Genomic DNA, 17,773 nt, shown 5'->3' with positions numbered 1-17,773 from the left:
GATGTGCTGAGGTATGAAAATAGACTTTGTGTACCTAATATAGATGATCTAGGGAGAGAATTGATGACAGAGACATATCAGACAGTTTACACAGTGCATCCAAATTTCACCAAGATGTATAAAGATCTTAAGGTGTGTTATTGGTGGAATAGGATGAAGGCTCATGTAGTAGGCTTTGTTTCTAGATATTTGACCTGTTAGATGGTAAAGGGTAAACCCTAGAAACGTCCCGTATTGTTGTAACCATTATTGATTCTATAATAGAAATGGGAAAGGATCACAATGAATTTCATGACGAGATTGCCTAAGAGTCAGGAAGGTTATGATGACAACCAGCTTTCCTTGTTTTCTTTCATGTTTCTTAAGTTCTGCAACTGAAGTTTTTGAAACATTTATTCATCTTCAATATGTAGTATAAGATTTTAAGCAATTAGATCAAATGGGTGACGTATTATTTTTAAGATGCCAATATGATACAGTAGGAAAACAACTGAAATGGGTAGCAAATCTGAAACCAAATCATATGGAATGTGTAGTTCAGAATTTATCCTTGGGGGGGAGATCCGGTTCCTGAAGGATTAGTTAAGGAGTCCTTGATAGGATATCGCATGTGTAGTTTAGAGTTCATCTTTGGGGGAAGATCTGGTTCCTGAAGGATTAGTTGAGGAGTTCTTGATGGGAAACGAAGCCTCCATTGCAATACCACAGAGTCCCTCTTTGTCAGAGATGCCACGCTGCATCCTGATGTAACCTTTCTCTCCCCATTCAGGTCCCCAGGAATTTCTCACGACCCAGTACTTAGTTCCATCAAGAGTTGTTCCATAGCCCACAATTGCCACTCCATGATCCAGCTCAGTTCCGCATTTTCCAGTAAATACACCCTGCATTTCACATTAAGTTTGTAAATTTATTGATTCATCTAAAATAAGCTTGTAAATATTTTGTTTTGAATGCTAGTCGTTTTTCCGACTACACAAATGAACATGCCAATTTATCATCTTCGCACAGTGGGAATGCTTGGATGGAATTGAAATTAACAAAGCATTTCAGTAACTTTCTGAAATTCACCTCCGAGTAGAACTGGAAATCTGAACCCCCAGCATCTATGGCTACCGATATTGGTTGGTTTGCAGCAGCTTTCAGCAATGCATCCTCATCATTTTCAGGAACTTTCTCATACCCATCAATAGACACTACCGGCTTGTTTACCTGTGAAAACAAGAGTTTTACTTTTATGTTGTGCCGATCATAATTTAGTTCAATGTGACTGTAATATGAAATAAAACCTTTTCAACATCACAAGTTCCATCTTCAGCTTGATAAGGATAAGTAGACTCTGTTGTTACACCTCCCTTTTTCTTAATGAACTCAAAAGCATATTCCATCAGCCCTCCATTACATCCTTGATTTTCTGTAGTGTCACAATCCACCAACTCTTGTTCAGACAAAGATACTAGCTTATTTGTCTTAATATAATTGATACCCTCAACTGCAACGATGGTCGAAAATGCCCAGCAACTTCCTGTACCACATTGAAAAGGATTTAAGGATTAAACTGCAAGCAAGAAAGGATCAAAATAAGCATTACTGTTTTATGATAGTTCTATGCTCAAATGTAGCCTTTCTTTCTGCTTAATCAAATGTATTTTTTGTTCCTTTGTACATCGGTGCTGGATGCATGAACGAATTATAAAATAGAAACAAATAAGGTGAACCTTCACTATAAGAAATAGAAAATGAACCTCACCACATTGACCCTGGTCCTTAACTGCAGTCACAGCACCCTTCTTCCTCCAGTCAACAGATGATGGGACTTCGTCAACCTTCTCATACATGAAGCTCCCATTTCCTCGAGGTGTCGTCCCACAAAACATCTTATGACGTTTAACCTTCGAGCCAGCATAAACAGACCTAAATTCATGGTTAGTCATGTCTGCAAACTTGTTCAACTTCAACTTATAGGGCTTATCCATCTTGTTAGTTTTGTGAACATGTATGACATTTTCCTTGAACACATTGAAACGCTTGTGTTTCTCATCAAGACTTCTAGAAACAGTGTGGTGACTCCTCCACCTCTCATATAAATCCCACAAACTTTCCTCAGATTCCAAATCCTTTCCATGAAAACCCAAACTTTCAGTGATTCCTAAAACCAAAGCTAAAGAAAGAGCAACAGGTAAGAATTTCTTCATTTCCATTTCCTAGACTAGAACTCAACACAACATGGTGTATAAGGAACTACTATTGATTGCTTTATATAGAGAAATGAAACAATAGTGGAGGATATTTAGATCAAATTGTAGAATAGAACAAAGGATAATAAATAAAGAAGTTACAAGTTTCTTATGGGCATCAACTATGTATGCATATAAAGGAGGATATGGTGATAGTGTTTTATAAAAATGGAGAACAAACTGCGTGTACACATGGAGTGATTTCAGATATACAAGCAAGTCCACATATAAGCAAGTTTAGTTCAATTCCCATGTAGGAAAAGGAAAGGATACAAGTTGTGCAGTTAACATAGAAAACTTCTGGGCATAGGGCATTTTACAGGATGATCATTGCATGCAAAACACGCTATTGCACAATATTAATTATGATATAAGAAAGAGAGCCGAAAGATAGGGGGTGACGACTGATTAATAAAAATGGTTGCGTCCATAGAAGCTTTTGATCGAGCCACGATAGTTTTGCAAGTTGGAATAAAGTTGCTTGCAAACGCTTTGGCTTGAACTGAATCTACTCATAAAAATCTTTGAAATGGTTTTGTTTTAAGAGGAGAAAGAGACTGGAAAAACTCTTAAGGCATTGAGTGAATTCTGCAAGTAATTCTATTTTCAGATCATGAAACATGAGAACTCTCCAGATTATGGTATGGAGCCACTTTCTTTGCATATATATGTGTGCCCACAGGCCACTGCCAAACTTTCCCATAAATTGAGCTTAAAAGAGTGTTGAATGAAATGTTGATTTATTACCACCTGCTCCACCATGCAAAACTACACTTTAAGCTTTTCTTTTTCCCTTTTTCTGTTTTTTGGGATTATTTGAAGGGCCAATTATCCCCAGGTAGGTTGATGATGTGTAGTGGTGAGACATAATGAATGGCAAAGTCCAAATTCTATAAATTGAAATTAACTACATTTGTGGGCAAGGTATTGCTTGTATGACTATTCTAGCGTAGTGTGCAGGGGACTTATCCCTTTACAACACAAAACACACACAAAATAGAGGGAGAGAGTTATCACTTACACGGTTACAGAACATCCATGAAAGAGAGCGAGTCCAGCTTAGCTGTACAGTTTCAGAATTTTTCAAAAAACTAGTGATCTCCCTTCTTGAATGATATTGATCTACTACTATTACTTACGAGCTACAAGACTGTCATGATCTTCTGCTAGAATTAAAGAGATTCCGTGCCTTGATCTTCAAAGAAATTATTGTAGGCATAAACTCTAGCTCATATTGAAACTTCATTAGATAACAAGAAGATCGAGCCTCAACCTACAAGGTGGGCATGAGAAATATATTTTCAAGACCAATGTGGTTTTGTTACCACAAACAGTTAACAGAAGATAACTGCAGAATGTAGGACCAACTGCAGAATGTAGAAAAACGAGACTACCTATTATCATCCATCTAATATTACGGAAGATCTATAAACTACATGATCAACAACGGAGATACAGCAGTTCACTGAATCAATTTGACATTGCAGAATCATCTTAAAACAGTGGTCATGCTGTTTTTAGCATACCATATCTACCACACCTCAACGCTTAATGCCCCTTGAAGATTTTAACCCCCAACCAAGTCCATCTGTTAAAGCTCAAGAACTTCATGTTCAGGAATTCAGTAAAAGCAATTGCAGGTAAAAGAATTTTAGATATGATGAAGCTGAAATCACATCAAGCAGTCTAGGAAATGGAACGCCTATGTTCCTCTTTTGTCTTTAGAGCCAAAGAATGCTGAAGAGGGTTTATTAATTAATAGCTCTTCATGTATGATCAATTACGGCATGTAACTCTTTCAATAATTGTAGTTATTGCTTCAATAAACATTAAACAATTTTGATTTGTCATCCGTCAGGAACGAGGAATAACCAACATGAGGTAACAAGTGTTGGCACGACCAAGCTAATTTGCCAATTCCTTTGTTTTCAGTGACACTGTTTTGTAAAGACACAGACCAACCATGCAAGTAACTCATACAAGAGCATCCTTTCCTTTAGCTTGCTGCAATGGCTCTTCTTTGACCCTCTTGATCTCCATCTCATTTTCAAGTCTTTCTTGCTGAAATGATGAAAGAAAACCCAATTGATGGTGAGATATTTACACATAAAAACTGAAAATCCAAACATGAACTGATAGAACAAAAGGTATAAACGACAAGCTCCCTATAGTAAGAAGAAGATGAATTAAAATTGTTCTTAAACGGCTAAACAGGCGATTTTTCTGACTGTGTATATTAACTCTTCATGCTTTGCATGCATACTTTCAATTAAAATTCAGTCTCTTTATACTGTTATCTACAATACACAAAATTGCCATTCCTTCTCCAAACAATGAAATCAACTCAAACTATTTTAAAACCACTATATTTGTGTTCCGAAACAAGTGTAGCTTTGGCACATCCATGTGCCACCCTTTTCCCTGTCAAAATTAGCTGCAGGACATGAGTTTTCTGCGAAAATCAGCCATATCAATGATGTACTAAATTCCCATGTCTGCAAAAAACTTGTATCCACAAGAAAATGTTTCAAGCTTAGCCTCCAGAAACTTTACCCTATCAAATAACCTTCTCAAGTGTGATTGATATGAATTAAAAAAAAAAAAGTGGCTTTGAAATTTCTTTTTTAGAAGTTAACTCATATTTTAATTAAATTGATAAAGTAAACTTTGAATTGACTGTTTTTTTATAGGTCCAACCAAAGTTAGTGACGGATTAGCCGGGCCTAATAACAATGCATTGAAGTTGTAAATTAGTGTTTACTATAATTTACTTCCTGTGTTATATTATGAGTTGGACTAAAAAAAATTAAATGTAAAAAAATATTCAAGTCATTGAAAATTTTTTGATGTTGTTATCAAACTCAATTTAATGAGTCAAAATTAAAAGCTCTTGACTCGAGTCCTTCTCAAGTTCAGATTTCCAATTAAATCATGGAAGAATTTATTTTATATGACTCAGTTGACCTAACAAGTCCAAAAAACAAACAAAATATCAAAGGATAAAAAATTAACATAAAAGACAGACCAAACATGCATGTTTAAAGAAAACCTGGAGGACTATTGAAAAAGGTTTTGACTTTTAAAAAAAATTGAAGTTGGTCTTTTTTTAACATTGAGACGATGATTTATTGGATTAATCTTAATCAATCGGGTTAATTTATCAAATTTATGACTTGAGTTGTGGATTCCAATGAGTTCAATAATATTTTTTTATTTTAATTATATGATATAAAACAAAGACCAATATAAAATCAACTTAATATTAAATAATAAAATTGAAAATAAAATCACCAAAAACCCAATGTTAAAAGCTTTATATATATAACAAGTAAGGCCAAGCACACAGCACTAAGTAGCCCACCGTATCAGGGCCTTAAAAAAAACCTAGACATGTGGGTTTGGGTCAAGCAATGTAGACGACTGATAAAAAGTGGTTTGTCTTTTAAAAAAATTTAAATTGATATTTTTTTTGAAAAAATATTTAGACGATGATATATTAGATTGATTACAGCTAACGTGAGTTAACACACAAAACTCGTTACCTGAGTTGTGAACTAATTGAAGTCCAAATCAAAATTAATCAATATTAAAGAATAAAATTAAAAAAAAAATTATCAAAAACCCAATGTTAAAATTTTTTTAAAAAAAATTAGGCTAGGCGTGTGGGCTTGATGACTTAGTTCTTTAAAAAATCCCAAGTGAGTCATTCTCGCATTCTTGAGTTATTTTTTTTCTCTTATAAGGGATAGATGACAAAATCATTTAATAAACACCATAAAAATCTTTATAAACCACATAATAATCTTTATAAACCACATAATAATATCAAATACCCCAAAATCATCCAAGAAAAACAAAATCAACTGAAACTAAAAAATCAAAATGAAACTCGTTATTTTTTTCGAACATGTTTATGAAAAAAACCTACCACCATTAAATTCTGCTCGTTAAATAAAACTTATTAACATCAAATTTAACCATTTCTATTGTCAATATTATGACAGCCAATTATTTTTTTTCTTCCATTGTTTCCAATAATTTTTTCTCTCTTTAACCTAGAAATTAAAAAATAGATAAATTAAAATTTTAAATTAAAATAAAAATTATCACAAAATTAGAGTAAACAGTGTTTTAATTTAGAACTTAATTATATATAATTAAACAGTAAAAAAATACAATTGAAAAAAAAAATCATCAATGAGTCAATGACCGACCTTGAGCTTTTTCTTAGTTTCTGGTAATTGGGACTTGTTTTGGAGCCTTTTCTAAAGGATTTAAAGAAGATTTTAAGAACGACCTTCAAGAAAAATTTTCACATCATGTCCACTCCAGCATCAAGATGCTGTAACATGCAGCTACTAATAACTGAGACTAAAAGAACTCCATTTTCCATTCAACCAAAGGAAAACAAATAGAGGTTAGTATAACAAGCTCTACAATTCCATGACACAGTTCTGTAACAAGAAGCAAGGCACACACTGAAAACCATGAATTAAACCAAAAAAAAAAAAATGCCCAAATAATTTCCCCATCCTTTTCTTTCCTTTCTACTTTCTTATCCCCTCCCCTACAGCATATTTAAACCACCAATTTTACAAATGATTTTGTATAGTTACCGAATTCTCTCCAACCAGTCGACACTCTTCCGTGCTTTCTCTACCTGTACGTCGACACTTTTTCTAGATTTATCATAATATTCCACGCTTCTCCGTGATCTCTCCATGTGCTCAAAGGAGACCTTTAACTTTTCTAGCTTGTCTGTGTGTGTAAACTTGAATTCGTGAAATTTCATTTTTTCAGTCCTATCAGTGCTCTTCCTCGGCTTCTCCCTCCGGTCAGTACTCTTCCTCGGGGCCTCAAAACAATCGGTGCTTCGTCTGGCCTGTTCAAACCCATCTACACTTCTCCTACCGGAACTTCTTCCAGACGGGGATTTCTCCACTGTCGTTATAAACTTCTTTAGATGCCTAAGATACTCTGGATACAGCTCCAAATTACAGTGATTACCTCCTTTGAGCCATAGAGGTTCATATTTCTCTTGGCACAGCTCCCAAAGTTGCTTGCCATGAGAACAGTCAACCACTTCATCAGCAGTTCCCTGCAAGAAGACGGTCATAAGGATTGATGCTTGAAATTTCTTAGTAGGGTCCAACAAGAAATGGCCAAATGGGAATAAGAAAGCCGAAAGGGATTACATCACTCAAAATAAAGTTCATTTGCATTCTCTGAATATGCAGTGATGTGCACTCCAAGTTCTAGAACAAGCTAGTATCAATGGCTGATTCACAAGAAACAGCTTAAGAGCTCATCATTGCAACTACTCCCCCCCCCCCCCCCTCCCTCCCCCAACTTTAAGCCATGGGCTTCTAAGAAGAATGTCGCCTCCCAATAACTAATACCACAAACCAGACCAGCAAAAATTTTCAGCCCCTAATAGGAAAGTCTTGTCAAAGATGATGATAATTAAAATATGGATCATTATATGATAGACTCTGCTCCTAAGTTGAAATATTTATTTATTGTATTTTTCTTATATAATTTTATAGTTTCTAAATATCAGCACTTTCTAATTGTTGTTGGAAATATAATGTGACTGTTGAGGAATGCATAATAAGTTAGTGTCTGCATAACTTGAGTTGTTTTCTGGAAACAGCTAGAGAGGAGAAGCAAAATCTTGGGCTGAGTTATCCAACATCTGATGCATTAGGTTATTTTTCTGTATAGAACCAAGAAGCACTTATAGGATGTGGTGGATAATTTTGGATTATGTTATTTAAAATTCCTCACTGCAAAACATTATCATGATAAAAACTACTGATTTCTGCCTATGAAGAGCTACTACAATAAGATTTTGGGCTTTTGGACTGCAAGAATTTACAAGGTATGATTACAGACATGTTATAAGCGAGAAAACATAGCCAGAGTCCTGAAATGGAGGCTTCTGCAAGGCGTGTGCATAAGATGGATTAAGCATAAGATGGCCTTTAATCGTCCTTTATCATCGGTGAAAATAAAAATGACAAGGAACACAAGATATAGTCTAACCAAGGAACTAGGGAAAAGGTACACTTTGTCTAATCTTCCAATAATTATTAGCAGTCATATTTCAGATTGTTTATTTTTCTATTACTACAAGAACTTTCACATATGCGTTAGCCTAAGCTCCCTACAAAAAACACTTCAGTGTAGTTACACATCTTTTTCACAATTTATTGTATCCAGCTCAAACAAAAGCCTCTGCTTATAACCCATTCTCTTAGTACCTGAGATTTCAATGAATTTATGCAGTTTGTTCCAATTGCCAAAAAGTACCATGTCTAACTTCTCATTAACAAATTTCATATTATATATTTTACTCCAAGGCCACTCGTTTCAACCAGTCTTCTTTGTCACAAGAACCTCATTTAATACCTCTAGTTTCTAATAAATGTATTTTCATATTCTACATTCTCTAAATGTTGTGCATTCAAATGATATACAAGACTAACTGAAGGATTTGCAGAAAGGTTTTGACTACCCCCAACAGTTATTGGCTTGGAGAATTATAATTGCATGATATTACATTAGCAGTTGACCAAACACCAATTAGAAAATGGAGAAAAACCAAAAAATAAGCTGTGTAATTTAAAACCACTGGATATAGAATTCTAATACTTACATGGATTACCAGCACAGGACACTTCACCAGTGGAATTTTGTCTATATTCTGGAAAAATTTAAGCAAAACCATGTTCAGACACGTGGTAGATGCATAGATGTTCTTTAAAACACAATACATAACATTTAAGAAGATCAAGAAACCAAATATTAACCTTGTAGATGTCAAACCAGTATGTGCGCTTCACAGAATACATCACTCTTAACCCTGATAGTATAGGACTATGCAATACAACAGCTTTTAGTCGAGGTAAACGCGCAGCAAGATCCACAGTGGGGCCACTTCCAACAGATTGGCCATAAAGGATGATATTTTCCTGCTTGGCACCATAGCTCTCTTCAAGACACTTGTAAGCAGCTTCAATATCTGCATATGTATTTTGTTCACTGGGCTGCAGAAAGCAATTGCATGAGCTTCAGAGGGTCCGTTTGCCACAAAAAGTTTAGATACATAAAATTGAAGAAGATTCTACATGGCTTACCTTTCCTGATGACTGTCCATAGCCAGAGTAGTCGTACCTGGACAAATTGAATAAAAAAAGAGCTTAGATTCTTTTTCTATATCTGATGCTTGAGTGTTGGATTAACTACATAGAAAACTTAAACAAGCATGGATTGACCTCTACTCTGTAAGAGACAACCACCAATATATATATATATATAGTCTTTGACCACTTAATTCTTTAGTAGGACACGGTAAGCCTTCAAGTGAGTGGCATTGGCACATGGTGTCAATGTCTATATGATGGTAGAGACAAAATACCCAGGTCTAGTCCCCCATAAAAACTCCTCTTGCATGCAAAAAGAACTCCTTATCACACCAGATTTTTCTCAAGTTTGTTGCATGCTTGGCCAGCTATTTTAAGTAGCACAACTTGATGCAACAAAAAGCTCTAAATAATAGATCCATTCCAGATAAGATTCAAATTGGGCACTTGCAAGTCTAGAATCATGCCAGTGAGGCAGATCCATGCACTTTTTTTTTTTTAATTAGCTGCCATGCACATGGAGTTCTGTCAAAATCTAGACAGGGAACCAGCAAACAAAAGCATGCTTCTGGATTTCTGAAACAACCCTCATGCATAAATGCTCGTTCTTCTTCAATTTTCTGGCCTATATTTTTGCTTGCCAACTTTTTATCCATTAAGTCACCCCAAATAAAGATTCAACTTCAACTTTCTTGATAAAATTGCAGAGCAAATAGAAAACACTAGTCCAGTGTTAACAACTTACAAGACATGAAGAAGATGGAAAACATGTGTATGTAGAACACCAGAAAGTTCTAAACAGCGAAGTTAGTCTCAATTCCTTTAACCAACTTTTCGCCTTGAAGCACCTAATCGATCCAGCATGATAATTGCTTAGATCAAACCTCATAGGAGATCCAATCACTCACCATCAAAATATCATAATTCTTGGATAAAACCAAGAATCTTAACCAATCTAAGAATAACATCACAGAATTATGACATCATAAAGAAGGGATCTACAATAAAAACAACTTTGCTTAGCTAATCTGTGAATCAGTCACAAACCAATCACTTGATCTCGAATTCTTCCACCCCCTTTAACCAAATAAACAAAGAAACTTTATAAGAAGATTCATAATTCCACAAAAAAAAAAAAAATCACACTTTTCACCTACTTCTAACCTTTTCCAGTAACCCACAAAAAATCCCTTCCTTCTACACAAAGCAAACTAAAATTTGCTCCAAAATCCCAACTGGGTATCACTAATTCTCATAATTTTAACACAAAAAAAACACTGTCTCCACATGCACACTCTCATAAACCATAAAAAACCACACAAATCTTCAAAATTAAACAGAAGGGTAAGTGAAAAAACAGTGAAAAAAATTACCCCATGAGATTAACCCGCAAATGAATACTCAATTCGATGAAGAGCTCATACATCTGACCAATATCAGCTGCATTTCCATGGGAGTATAGCAAAGTAGAAGTTGCCATTGGGTACCTAACATGAACAGCAACAATCTCAGTCCCTCGCCGAGTTGGTAGACGCAAGATATCAACGTTTTCCCGGTGAGGGAAGTGGTCTAGAAGTAAAAGACCAGTGGCATCATCTGTAACTAGCTTGTATGATGGTGGGTTTGGAGGAAAAAATGCTAATTTTGCAGCCATTGATGAAGTCACCCCTCCCATCTCTCCTCCCCCTCTCTCTCTCAAATAAATAAATAAAAAACTTCCTTTTTCTTCTCTTTTATAGTAACAACAATCTCAGCAGCAGTAGTGGAAGTAGAAGAAGAAGAGGATGCAGGAGAAGAGCGTTCCTTTTTCTTTTCTTTACTTTTCTTTTGGCTTGTGAAGTGATGAGTGTTTTTCAAAGAAGCAAAGGTGCTCGGAGGGCAATGATATGATTACAGGTTGGCTCATGCAAATGTGTGTGATGCGATGCCTGCCTGACTCACGTGTGAGACTGCTGTCCTGATTTTCTTTTTTTTTAAGGAAGGTTTTGGTTTCTACTGCAGAAAATAAATAAATGTCCTTATTGGTTTTTGCGTACAACTTTTATTTATTTATTTATTTATTTATTTTAGGTCTCAAAAGAGACGAGGGAGAAATATGTGGACACCAATTAGGTCATGTCTCGATCATTAGCTACTTTTTTTTTTTTTTTTTGGATAGCCTATCCAGAAGAGAACTGTCTTTATTTTGGAATCCGAACACTTTGGATCCATGTACCGGTCAAACCATTATGATGAGTTCTTGGTTTTTCGATTTTTTATTCTTTTAATTACTCTTCTTTTGAATGATTTTTTTTACCAACAATTTAGATTTGCGTTCTAAACAGTGTTTTATAAAAATTAATTTTTTCATTTAAAATTATTTTTTTGTGTTTTTCGATCATTTTGACATGCTGATATCAAAAATATTTTTTAAAACAAAAAATATTTTAAAAAACAATTGTTATTACATTTTTAAACAATCATCTACTTTTTTCAGAAAAGCTTGAGAGAAATTCAAAGCATATATACATTGTATGATTTTCTTTATCATAAAATTACTTTTAAGTTTTTTTAATTGGATTTGATAAAATCCTCTTCTTTTAGACTATTAGAGAAGTAAGATATTAAAAATTATTAAAATAATATTTTTTTTATTTTTTAAAAATTATTTTTGATATCAGCGCATCAAAATGATCTAAAAATACAAAAAAATATTATTTTAAAGCAAAAAAAAATTTAAAAATTTAAAAATACTTTTAAAATATAAAAACAAACAATAACTAAGTTATTACAAACATTCTTTAATCAATGAATTTCCTCGAATTTAGGTTCAAGGCAGGGAAAATCAATCAATAATGCATTTATTTTTATGTCCACTCCCTATCTATAAGGGTTTGGATTTAGTGAGTAATTTTATTTTTCATGTGATGCAGAAGAAGAATTCTTTTATACATCTTTTTTAACTTCTAGCTCATTAATTTATCATCTGAACAAATTACACTATATATATATATGTAAATTAGAAATTAGAATTATTAAATTGATTTTTTATTAAGAATTAAAAAAAAAAACTGTGCCTGTCCTTTCCAGCATGGGGATCATTACCATATTTACGTTTAAAATGAAAAACAGGAAAGAAAGTAAACATTGGCTTTGATAAAAAAATAAAAAAAACAAAAAAAAAACAAAGACATCACCGCTAGAGGCTCTCTCTTACTAATAAACTCAACACAAGGGCATCCAGGCTGTCCCATTTTATTACACGTGTCTCTACTATTCCCAACAGGAAACATCCTTCTTCAACGTATAGAATCTTGACAACAAATACCTAAATACAACACACGTCAAGACCGTCCTGTCGGTGATGTCTGGCTCGAGATTTATAGCATGATTTAAACTCCGTGGAATTCGCGTTTTTAAAAATTTTAAAATTTTTTTATTTTAAATTAATATTTTTTAATATTTTAAATTTTTTTAATGTGTTGATATCAAAAATAATTTTTAAAAATAAAAAAAATATTATCTTGATATATTTTTAAACGAAAAACATTTTAAATCGCAACCGCTATCACAATCTTAAACAAGCCTTTAGTCGGATACATTGAGTCTTTTAAATCATTTTTGTTTTACTACAAAGATGTTTAAAATTGGGTTTTATATGTAATTTTTTTAACTAAAATGATTTATTTTAATTAAAAATATTTAATTGTTTTGTCGGTCAATAAGTTAATCCAACTAGCCTGTAATGTAAATTGAGTTGTATTATCTATCCATCAATCCTAGTTTTTTTTTTGTCTTGCGCTTGGCAATGCTTGTTAATGAATAGTAAATGTTTGTCATTGCCTGTTTGGAAGTGTGGTTGCGATTGCTTCTCAAAGTGTTTTTCATACCGAAATGCATCAAACTGATGTTTTTTTATTTTTTAAAAAAAATTATTTTTGAGATCAGCAAATTAAAATGATCCAAAACATACAAAAAAATTAATTTTTAGCAAAACAAAATTATTTTTTTTTGAAAACATGGACACAACCACTTTTCCAAACGCTCACAGTCAAGTAAAAATTATTAATCTATGTATTCAATTTTACAATATATCAAATCAAATGAGCAATAATATAAACTATTAAATGTTACTCTCACTTCACCAAACCTTAAACTTTAAGGAAATGATCAATTTTTCTCTCTTATTTTTCTTGAACTTTTTATGTAAACTCTTGTTGTATGGACCAATAAGAACACGTAATACCCCTCATACAAGTTTTTTTGAACTTATTTTTCTCTAAAATCATAGTTCAAAAAAACCTGAACTAATAAAAAAAACTATAATAACTGAATGAACAAGTAAACCCTAAAAATTATGAATTAATTTTAATGTGATGAATGTTTTGTTTATGAAACCAGGATGGATATTTGTATGCTGGGAAATCATACAACATGCATAAATATAAGGTGAATATTATCAACATTGTTTTTAAATAAAAACGACAAAATAAGCTTAAAAATGTGGACCAAATAAGGAGCTACTTGTGTCGATCAAATTTTTTTAAAATATAAAAAAATATTCAAGCTGTCGAAATATTTTTGGTATTGTTATTAAACTCGACCTAACGGATTAATATTTATAGTTTCTGAATGATTTTTGAGAAATGACCTCTTATTGTAATTAAAAACTAAGATATTGTAATTTAACTTAGGAAATCTTCTATAGTATATTATATGGTCTAGCCTGTTTTATTTATTTAAACTGCAATATATGTATTTGATTAATTTCTTAAATACACAAACACATTTAATTAACTAGCTATTTGTGTAAATATAAAGTATATTGATAAGATCTTTGAAATGTAAAAATAAATTTTAAATTGTTGAATAAAATAAGAGTCTAAAATAATTATGTCTAAGATAATTGGATAATAATTTTGTATTTGATATTGATAACTTGATACTATATTAGAAAACTTTACTGCAATTATCTTAATTTCAAATTATTTTTATATATAATTTTAATTCCGATCGCGTTACAAACACACACACACACACACATATATATATATATATATATATATATATATATATATATATATATATATATATATATATATATATATATATATATTGATTGATTGAGAGAAAAAAAAGAAAGAAGAGTAGAACATCAATGCCATCCCATAATAAGAATAGTAGATTAATTAAGAAGAGAGCACCCCAAAGTTTCGTTATGTGGTGGTGAAGGCATTTACAAGTCACTCATGACTAGACATTATGTTTCGTCACCAACCATATCTTGCCCAGATCCCAAAGTGATTAAAGCAGCCACTGCTCTGAAAATAACTAGGTCAACAGTTCTAGGTCCCATTTTCATGAACATGGCAGCTTCCTAAGAAGCAAGCCCACTCGATTGTCACTGCTAGTGGTAGCTGGAGCCTCTTCATTTCCATATTTGTAAATCATGCTTCATAAATACACTACAGTGACCCTGCACAGATGTGATATACACACAGATAAACACCCTCACAGGCCTGTAAAGTTGCTATACGGGGCTTGATGCACATGATCATAAAAGAAGAAGAAGAAGAAAAAGAAAAAACCTTTGATGAAACACGGACGAAACAATTGACTTTTGCTAACTTTGTTTAGAAAATAAATACACAGATCATTAGAAAAAAGTGTGGTGTAGAAAAGATGGCTTAGGATCCTCTTCAATCACCTTCGCTGTGTCTCGGCTGCAGGAGAAAAGCTTCACAATCTTCTGTGTTATTTTTGTAAGGAACAATGGCTACACTATTCCTACTTACAATCTTTTGTGTGTGTGTGTGTGTGTGTCTATATGCACTTAATTAACTGCTTAGTCTTTAATTAGTTTTTTTGTCAATTTTTTTCGTTCAAAGTATAGATTTTGGCATTTTTATTACGCACACCTCTGTTCTCCAAATTAGACAACTAAGCCGAGAAGCAATTGATTCATGCGCAATTCATATGGGAAAGCAAATATTTTGATAAAACAAATCGAGGCATATTTTGGATAGTTATCCAATCAATACAATCACTAATTATTAATAAAATAAGTACTGCGTCAAAAAATAAAATCAAGAGTTTTGAATTATTAAATATTGTAATTTATTTCTATAATTATTTAGTTGTATTCTTATATATACATTTTAATTAGTTGATTATAATCACACATCTTATCAGGGATTTTTTTTTCTTTTTTAACACAATATTAGAGCAAGTGATCTTCCTGTATTGAGTTCTTTGATGTTTTAATTGGTTTTGCTTGAAAATGATACGGGTAAGAATGATGTTAATATTTAAATATTTGAAATTAGTGTCTATTTTAATATTTATAGTTTCTTTTAATTAATAGGTGACAACTTTGTTATTTTTATCCCGTTTAATTTTGGAGAGTTTTGCATTTATCACCGTATGACAACTAGTTTGATTACCTACACTATGTTGTGGGATGAAGTATTTTCTTTAACACAAAAAAAGGATGTAGACATTGTTAATAATTTTTTTACCATAAAGAAAAATCTTATGTACAAACTGAAAAGTTTACATGCATGTTTAATAAAATAAATTGATAATTATACATGTCAATAAATGATAACAGATATATTGATTCAAGCCAAAGATTAAATAAAAAAGTTGATATAAAATTGTTATTTTTTAGAAAGAAAAGGAGGTTAAATATTTATTTCAATTTTAAATTGGATCCTAATTGGTTTAAATCAATTAAATTAAAACTTATTTTGTCAAATCGAGCATTAACTCAACATCAAAACTTATTTTTAACATCATAAGAGCCCTATCTAAAACCAAACAAAATAAAATATCAAATTCAATCATAAGTCAACTTAATATAAAAGGATTAAATTAGAAATAAAAAAATTTAAGTGACAAACATAATTTTTTTTAAAAAAAAACATTATGGGTAATTATTGTAATCCACAATGGATTGTGTCTTTCTCCTATGTTACATTTTCATTGATTTTTTAATATTTCTTATATCTCATATTGCCTTTAAATGTTCATGATTTCAATCACAATTTCATAGTTTTACTAAGCGTTAATTTTACGATACCAAACTACAATTATTAAATGGAAAGCAAAAGGACTCAATAAGAAGAAAAAACAAGAATGGGAATGGAAAAAAAAGAATCCAATAAAAAAAAAGATAGGAATGGGAAAAAAAAAAGACCCAATAAAAAAAGGACTGGGATGGTTCATATTTCATAATTCAAACACCATTTCATGTTTACCCATTAAACCTTTTATATCAAACTAATCAAAACAATATTGACAAAAAATAGATTATGACATGGTTAACAAATATATTTAAGATCAAATTAAAAGTGAAATTCACTCATGTTTGTAGTCCAAGATTTTCTTTAAAGATATTCTTCAATATAAGTTTTATAATATGAAACATTAATATGTTTAAAAACAATTTTGAATGAATAAAAAATTAATTTTAAAGAATTCTTAATTGAAAAAATTCTCAAACCTAAACCAAAAGTTATAAATCATATTGAAAGATTGTAAGTATTTTTAATAGCTTGAATAGTAGTGTCTTGAAATGAAAAAAAATTGGGTTCCTAAAGTATCAGAGTTTTTGTTTTCGCAGGGGGGGATGATCTAAGCAAGATCGACCTTGTATAAAAACATAAGTGAGTACTTGGATTTGAGTTAATTGTAAAATATTTTTTTAGTACAAGACATTATCTTCATCAACCTATTATTATTTAATTTTTTGATTTCATTAAATCTATCAAGATTAATATTTTGTCTATCAATTTTCTTCTCGTTAATTACTCATAGTTTTGTCACTCCAAATAAAAAATTTTCTTTGATTTTTTAAAATTAAAAAAATTATAATTTCTATGAATTAATTCAAATTAATTTTATGGATATTTCAATTAATTTGCTCACCTCTCACATAAATAGGGGTGGGGGCTTTTGTTTTTTAATAGAGAATTTTTTTGCTCTCTCTACTTTCTTTGTTTTCATTTGCTCTTCCTACTTTAACTTTAATTTTTGTCTTTGTATAAAGATGTTTGAAAATGTTTTCTAGTTTATTTGTCTTGATTGGTAATATATCCTTTCAATTTATTGTTGTAAGAATTCTTGAATGCTACTTGCACTATTTGATGGACAATTCAACTTTAAGAACAACTAATACATGACAATAACAATTTATATATCTCTAGTTTCATTTGTTAATAAATTTGTATATTATTCTCTTGATTACATGTTTATAGTCCATAGTAAATACTTTGAATCTCTCTCTCTCTACAACACACACAAAGTAGCCCCTGCTCTTGTCACAAGCTGAACAAAAATACTTTCAACATAAAAAAGAATGTTAAGGAAAAAAAATCCAAGACCCGAGCCATTAGTTCATTCGATAATTTAAAT

At 31.8% G+C, this 17,773-nt stretch overlaps 2 protein-coding genes across 2 annotated transcripts; both read right to left on the bottom strand.

Annotated features, from left to right (window-relative positions):
• Positions 1-430: 430 nt before the first annotated feature.
• LOC18103797 (vignain) lies at positions 431-2,324 on the bottom strand. The gene is made up of 4 exons (XM_006376824.3): positions 1,748-2,324; positions 1,287-1,522; positions 1,069-1,209; positions 431-881 (listed from the first exon to the last, which is right to left on the bottom strand). The coding sequence occupies exons 1-4, from the start codon at positions 2,196-2,198 to the stop codon at positions 618-620; spliced, it is 1,092 nt and encodes a 363-aa protein (XP_006376886.2). The 5' UTR covers positions 2,199-2,324; the 3' UTR covers positions 431-617.
• Positions 2,325-6,600: 4,276 nt separating this feature from the next.
• On the bottom strand, positions 6,601-11,241 carry LOC7484438 (uncharacterized). Its single transcript, XM_002318060.4, has 5 exons — positions 10,753-11,241; positions 9,374-9,410; positions 9,047-9,283; positions 8,893-8,940; positions 6,601-7,332 (listed from the first exon to the last, which is right to left on the bottom strand). The coding sequence occupies exons 1-5, from the start codon at positions 11,052-11,054 to the stop codon at positions 6,847-6,849; spliced, it is 1,110 nt and encodes a 369-aa protein (XP_002318096.1). The 5' UTR covers positions 11,055-11,241; the 3' UTR covers positions 6,601-6,846.
• Positions 11,242-17,773: the final 6,532 nt, after the last annotated feature.

The sequence above is a fragment of the Populus trichocarpa genome, chromosome 12, assembly GCF_000002775.5.
Source record: "Populus trichocarpa isolate Nisqually-1 chromosome 12, P.trichocarpa_v4.1, whole genome shotgun sequence".
NCBI lineage: Eukaryota > Viridiplantae > Streptophyta > Magnoliopsida > Malpighiales > Salicaceae > Populus > Populus trichocarpa.
Note: the sequence above shows the minus strand (reverse complement) of the source record. Positions and strands in the feature narration are given on the sequence as shown.